This window comes from Cynara cardunculus, unplaced genomic scaffold, assembly GCF_001531365.2.
Source record: "Cynara cardunculus var. scolymus isolate 2C unplaced genomic scaffold, CcrdV1 Un_Scaffold_232, whole genome shotgun sequence".
In the NCBI taxonomy this organism is placed as follows: Eukaryota; Viridiplantae; Streptophyta; class Magnoliopsida; order Asterales; family Asteraceae; genus Cynara; species Cynara cardunculus.
In genome coordinates, this window is record NW_020200568.1 from 169,259 (window position 1) to 175,409 (window position 6,151).

Genomic DNA, 6,151 nt, shown 5'->3' on the forward strand with positions numbered 1-6,151 from the left:
ATTTTTTTTATCGATAGTCTGTAATTGGAACCATAACTTTTATTCATTCAAATTGTATTAATATGCAAAGACCAAGTGTAACCTATATCATCGTTAAATTTTATCTTATAAAACCAATGAAACTTCAAAATCGTTAAAATAACAATAAACTATAAATCATAAAGACGAAAATAACAATAAGTTACAAACCATAGAAATGACAATCATAGTTAAGAATGAAAATTGTAATTTTTCACAAACTTTAGGGACTAAAAACGTAATTTACTCTTTCTATTTGGATACACCTGCCACTGGTATATATTGGAGCCGAAGCCCCCACCTCACCACGTTGACCAACCAGTAGAAAGTAGCTGGGTTTATGTGCATCCTCATCCATTTCTTTATTCCTTTCCAACTTTACTTTCAGCACCCCAAGTACCCACCACCACCATCATATTCTTCATCCTTTCCAACCTGCAGATTAGGTTTAATCGGTAATGGATTCCGCCACCGTACCTAACGATGACGAACCTTCACAATCCATATCAAAATCTCCGTCGGAAACCAATAGTAATCGTCACAATCATCGAATATCTACAGGTATGGGATCTCCAAATTTCATAGGGAAGCATCGATTGGCTGCAATAATTTCTCAACAGAATCAACAAATCCAGATCATTCAGGTAATCAATTAGATTGGATTAGATGAAACTTGCTAATTTGTTCAATTCGTTGTTCAATTAAATCACACATACACTGAGTAGTAGAAGAAAGTGATTTGATGCGATTCAGGAAGAGCTGGATCAGCTGGAAACGCTTGGTGAAGCATCGCTTGTTTGTGAACAGTATGTGATTTCAACATAAATGCATTTAATTTCATTCAGTTGAATTTGATTATGTTGTTGAATTAAACACACACTGACAAGAGTGAGTGTGTGGGTGTTGGTACAATTACAGGCTGATATCAAGTGTTGAATCAAGTACAGATGCTCTGCTTCCGGTGTAAGACTTATTATCTTCTTATTAAATCCCCAATATCTCCTCTTTTGTCATTTTCATTTTCATTTTTATTTACTTTTGTTTTTTTTCTTTTGGACTTGTTATTGTTTTATTCTAAATAAATACGGTAAAAGAGAGGCTTTAAATGGTTAAAACAAGTTCTCCTATCTTTTCTAATTTAAATTGGAATGCTGTCAAAGCTTATGTGGCTAATGAACTTTGTGGCTCACCGTTTCGTTTGGTGATCATCCAAGGATTAGTCCGTAGATATAAGTTCATCCGAATATCTACAGTTACTTATTTTTTTAAAATACAATGAAATTCTTTTAACATTAAATCCTTTTTCTTAATTAGTATGATAACCTCTTAATTTTTCGTATTCTGTTGTACATATCTTATTTGATAAACTCGTTTTCAATCTAAAGAATATCTTTTGATGTGATATTTAATTAACAAATAACAATTATAATATAAATTAAAATTCATAGTTATAAGATTTAATAGATTAAATAAGAACCACAAAAACTACCATTACCATTACCATTACCATTGGGCCGGGGTGACATTTTGGACGGTGTGTGGCAGTGGCTTGTATTGTACAAGTTTTTTACGCATTATTTTAATTTTTAAAATACACAATTTAAATTTTAATTAAGTTTATACGTTCGGTTTGAATTTGATACAAAAAATTAACTTTTGTCTAATGTTATCATATTTGAGATTTAATCCAAAAACTGTTTAATTTATGCTTTCTTAATAAACTCTAATGTTTGTTTTTTTTATTTGAATACTAAACAATGGCTGAGTCGGATAAGCTATTATATATATGTAAATCATCTGACTCCATAAATGTCTTATTAGTAACTGACCTATTTTCAAATTACCTTCAACATAATGAGTTTAAGTTTAAATCCCATTCTCGTGCATCTAAGTTTCGTTTACAAACAGGACAAGAGGGCCGGCCGATGGTGGATGGGATAGATGGTTCCAAAGAGCAAATCATTCGTCCTCCCGGAATCGCAAACGTTGGATTTGATATGATCGTCCAAACCCATTTCCATTTCCATTTCCACTTTCTCTTTCTAATTTTGTAAATCCTTCTTCCAAAGTTTGGATATAATTAAATCCAGAACTATCATGCTATTCTGGATTTGACAACAATTCAAACGATGGAAAACGGATCTTGTACGTACTTGATTTTGTTTGTTTTTCACATGCAAGGGTGGTTTGTTTTTCAATTTTGTTCCCTCTTTTCTTTTCACTCATTCAACTTATTCGACAAGTCGTTTTAGCACCTTGAAATACCTCTATATAGGAATCAAGAAATCGGATCTGAAAGATAGGATGTATGCAGATTTGATCTGTCCTCGAAGAATATATATCCTGATCATGTAAAGTGTAAAGAACTACCACAAATAACATGTTTTTCATCAATAAATAAGATAAAACCAGTATTTACAGTGTTCCATTTAGGCCACCTTACTATATCATATTAACTCCAGTTAAATAAAAAAAACGATAAATCGAATTGATAAAGCCAACAGCTTTTACGCACTGCCCTTGATGACATCATCGGCATCGTATTCGGTGGTGAGACCATCACCGCCGCTACCTTTAACATCATCCAAGTAGTCTTCTCTTGCGTTATCAGCCAACATAAGGGAAACCAACCAGAAAAGAGCCGCATCAAGAGCTAGAAACGCACCACCACCAAGCAGACCCGTTTTTGCTGTTGGGCAGGTTGTTTCTAGGTTGTAATGAACATTGCTGACGAGATGTTTGTGCTCAGTGATTGTTGGCCATAACAGCATTGTGGCCGCCAGTCCAGTCGAACCCCTGTCATTCCAATACACAGGTCAAAAGATCAACAAAAACGATTACAAGCCAAAACATTTATGAAAGCGATCAATGTGTACTTACAAAGCAATCAAGAAGAATATGAAGAAACTGGTGCTCTGGAACAATGCAGGCACTGGAATCGACTTCCCTTTGTAAGGATAAAACAACGACAATCCTCCAGCCAATGTAGTGGCGGCAAGAAACCCGAAGGACAAGTACCCCAATGCGACCGTGGGATCAGCTGGATACTTGCAGATAACAACATCCTTCCCTGTGATTGGAGTTCCAGATGCAGGCTGCAAATACAAAAAACTGACAAGCTTAATTAAGTCATCAAGGAGCTATAAAACAGCCGCTGCACCAAAGCTCACAAGAGGAGTCATCTTCACAGGTTCACACACCAAACACAGTAAGTCCCACCCGAAGGTGCGGTCTGAGGATGAGATGTAGGCAAACCTCCCCTCTACCTCGAAGAGTAGAGCGGTTGTTTCCATGAAAACCCACACTAGGGGAAAGTGTTATATAAGAACTTGAAAGTGCTAAAATTTGGATTCGATTTTTAAGTAAAAGACGGACAATCAAAATAGGCAGACAAACATAGAAACAAGAAAACATAAACATGAATTCTTATAAACAGAACCAATCCATAGAAACCTAATATTATGTCCCAGAGTAAGGTCTGGACGGTAAGATGTTCATAGACCTTATGAGGATGTTTGGTTGGTTTTTCGTTAAGTTCTGTATGGATAAAACCGTCTGTGTGGATTAATCTGTCTATATAGATTGGAAAGATTTTTGTTTCATAGATGGAAGAAACTTGTTTTTTAACGGGAGGGACAAGTTTGGAAAAAAGTTGGCTTTCTGCATCTGGAAGCTTACTGAATAAGCCATTTTCTATTATCATAAGCTACTAGCAAACAGTCATCTATAGCTGTAAGTCTCAATAAGCTGCTATTGAACATGTCCCAAGTCTCAAGGGACAATGAGGCACCCCATTAATGAAAATAAAAAACGGAGGGGGTGACAAAGAAAAGCAATAACACCTTCTTGTTTTCAGCAATAACACCGAATATGAAAGACAAAACACCAAGGCTTCCCACAATCAAAGACATTTGCTTGGTAGTGACCGCCATTGAGACTTAAAGATTCTTTTCCCTGCACGTTGAAATCAAATAATGAATTAAAACAAGACGTATCCCAAACAAATACAGTAAATCTCACACGGAATACAGTAGAGGGAGCAATGAAGCCCAAATCAATAACTAGAACTAGAAGCAGCATTCCTCCAATAACAGAATACATACAATTGCTTGAAGATCCTAGGAATTCATGATTGAGTTATGTAATAAACATAAAAAATCAAATAAAGCCATTTTTTGGGAACAGGTGATCCCAGGCGTGACCGTAGGCTTCGTGCAAACGCACATGTAGATAGCAGGATTCGATTTCAAATTCTTGTGGTTAAAATCAAATAAAGTTGGGAGTAACAATTTGCACTAGAATTTTAAATATACAAGCGTTTCAGAGAGATTCTGGGTGATCATATGATGACCCTTTCTTTACTCGTACCAATTTCAACCCACACCACAATCGAGATCTGTACACACTTGTTTTTCAGAAACAACGCATAATGATGGTCAAGGTCAAACACTCAACAGATATGCATATCATGTGATTTTTAGTTCAAAATCATATTCTCCTTTGTCCATTACATAATAATACATATGCATATACTATTACTAAGAATCAATAATATTCATAAAAGATAAAGAAAATCAAAGATGCCAAATTTCATTAATTAGAACTTCCAAAATCAAAACTCAAAAGATGCATTCTGATCCTAGAGAGTAATATCCCAATTCATAACCTGAAACCCCTAATTGTATCACTTAAAATTCATCATCACAATAAAACCAGACTCAAAGATCCATCGCTTACCAGAGTCAGATCAGATTGTGAATTGATCGCCAACAAGCAGACAAACGATTAAGAATGAAGAAATTGCATTCAGATACCAAGAATCTCCAATTTCAGTAAATTGAGGATACCTACCTCTACCTCTACCTCTGAAGATAAGGAAAGGAATCTCGAGGTGGGAGGAAGATAACGGACAATCTCAATGGAATCAAGTAATTGGGATGATCTATAGTCAACGAATTAAAAGGAAAATACAAATTGCCATAGAAAAAGGATCGGGATTGGGATTGGGATTGGGATTGAACCACTATTCTGGGTATGTACAAAAGGGAGTCTATCTTTGACTACGTCACCATATAGAAATATCTTGCTTTCTTTGAAATGTTACATACAATACCAATCCTTATATAATAATGTAAACCTACTTTTACTCCCTATTTTATCAAATTGTTTATTTCACTCAAGTTTTTGTTACATATTTTGATTAAAATAAGAAGAAATTCATATATTAACACCTTTTATTTTATATCGTCATAACAAACACAACATTTTTTCTATAAATTTTTTTTATTATATATATTATAACAAAATATTTCTTTATCTCTCTAAAATATATACATTTAGTCATGGTGAATTCTATTTATACCTCCTTCTCATTCTCCTTCTATAGGAGTACATGAGTGGAGAGTAAGAACTAAAAAAAACTAACATATTATAACTATATTATGTGGTATAAATAGCAACTCCCTCTTATTATTAATCAAAACAATATTTCTAAATTACATGTCAAACATATATATATATATATATTTAAAACACATTTAGAGAGTTTGTTTCTGAAAATACAATTGACATGTATAAGTTTTGACAATTTTTTTTGTTAAGGTATACAACTAAGGGGCCGTTTATCAAACGCTTAATCGGGTAAGTCATATTTTTTAACCGGATGAATATGACAATGACCAAGAATCTTACCCGGTAAGAACGAGACAAGAACCAAAAGTCTTACCCGATAAGTGAGAGCGACGACTCTTACGACGGTAAGCGATTACCGGATAAATTGTTGCATACGATGTCATTTTGGTGAACTAAAATCTTACTCGATAAGTAATTAAATAATAATATTAAATTTATAGGGTAAGTATTTGATACAACCCCTAAAAAAACATAAAAGTTGAAGGACTAGTTTGGTAATGAAATAGTTAATTTACTTTAATTAACACATAAAATAAATATCATTTCCCAATTTTTCAGCTTTTTATTGTTATCAATTGGAATTGGAATTGGAATTGGAATTGGATGTGTGATTGATTTAAACCGTTTAAGTTGCCCATCTTAGAATAAAGTAAACTGCATATCAATTCCATAATATGTTTCTATATATTTTCAAAAAATAATATTTTTTATATTTAAATAA

The 6,151-nt window shown here is 33.8% G+C and overlaps 2 protein-coding genes across 3 annotated transcripts; one reads left to right on the forward strand and one right to left on the reverse strand.

The window, feature by feature from the left end:
- The first annotated feature begins 324 nt into the window (after nucleotides 1-324).
- Nucleotides 325-2,271, forward strand: LOC112501548 (guanine nucleotide-binding protein subunit gamma 2-like). Its single transcript, XM_025105202.1, has 4 exons — nucleotides 325-662; nucleotides 772-824; nucleotides 937-981; nucleotides 1,927-2,271. Exons 1-4 carry the CDS (start codon nucleotides 477-479, stop codon nucleotides 2,012-2,014), a joined length of 372 nt encoding a protein of 123 aa, XP_024960970.1. The 5' UTR covers nucleotides 325-476; the 3' UTR covers nucleotides 2,015-2,271.
- A 114-nt stretch (nucleotides 2,272-2,385) lies between these two features.
- Nucleotides 2,386-5,141, reverse strand: LOC112501547. 2 transcript variants are annotated; one of them, XM_025105199.1, is made up of 4 exons: nucleotides 4,756-5,141; nucleotides 3,861-3,972; nucleotides 2,899-3,113; nucleotides 2,386-2,814 (listed from the first exon to the last, which is right to left on the reverse strand). In XM_025105199.1, exons 2-4 carry the CDS (start codon nucleotides 3,948-3,950, stop codon nucleotides 2,526-2,528), a joined length of 594 nt encoding a protein of 197 aa, XP_024960967.1. In that variant the 5' UTR covers nucleotides 3,951-3,972; nucleotides 4,756-5,141; the 3' UTR covers nucleotides 2,386-2,525. The 2 variants fall into 2 exon arrangements, with proteins under 2 accessions (XP_024960967.1, XP_024960969.1); XM_025105201.1 differs by having other exon boundaries at nucleotides 4,870-5,032.
- Nucleotides 5,142-6,151: the final 1,010 nt, after the last annotated feature.

What these genes read in the sequence shown, in the direction of transcription:
- LOC112501548 (XM_025105202.1), top strand. Translation starts at nt 477, where the DNA reads ATGGATTCCGCCACCGTACCTAACGATGACGAACCTTCACAATCCATA. An exon ending in AACAAATCCAGATCATTCAG is followed by an intron (nt 663 to 771) that starts GTAATCAATTAG and finishes GATGCGATTCAG; the next exon opens with GAAGAGCTGGATCAGCTGGA. An exon ending in ACAGATGCTCTGCTTCCGGT is followed by an intron (nt 982 to 1,926) that starts GTAAGACTTATT and finishes GTTTACAAACAG; the next exon opens with GACAAGAGGGCCGGCCGATG.
- LOC112501547 (XM_025105199.1), bottom strand. Translation starts at nt 3,950, where the DNA reads ATGGCGGTCACTACCAAGCAAATGTCTTTGATTGTGGGAAGCCTTGGT. An exon ending in TTATTGCTGAAAACAAGAAG is followed by an intron (nt 3,114 to 3,860) that starts GTGTTATTGCTT and finishes TTGTATTTGCAG; the next exon opens with CCTGCATCTGGAACTCCAAT. An exon ending in ATATTCTTCTTGATTGCTTT is followed by an intron (nt 2,815 to 2,898) that starts GTAAGTACACAT and finishes TTGGAATGACAG; the next exon opens with GGGTTCGACTGGACTGGCGG.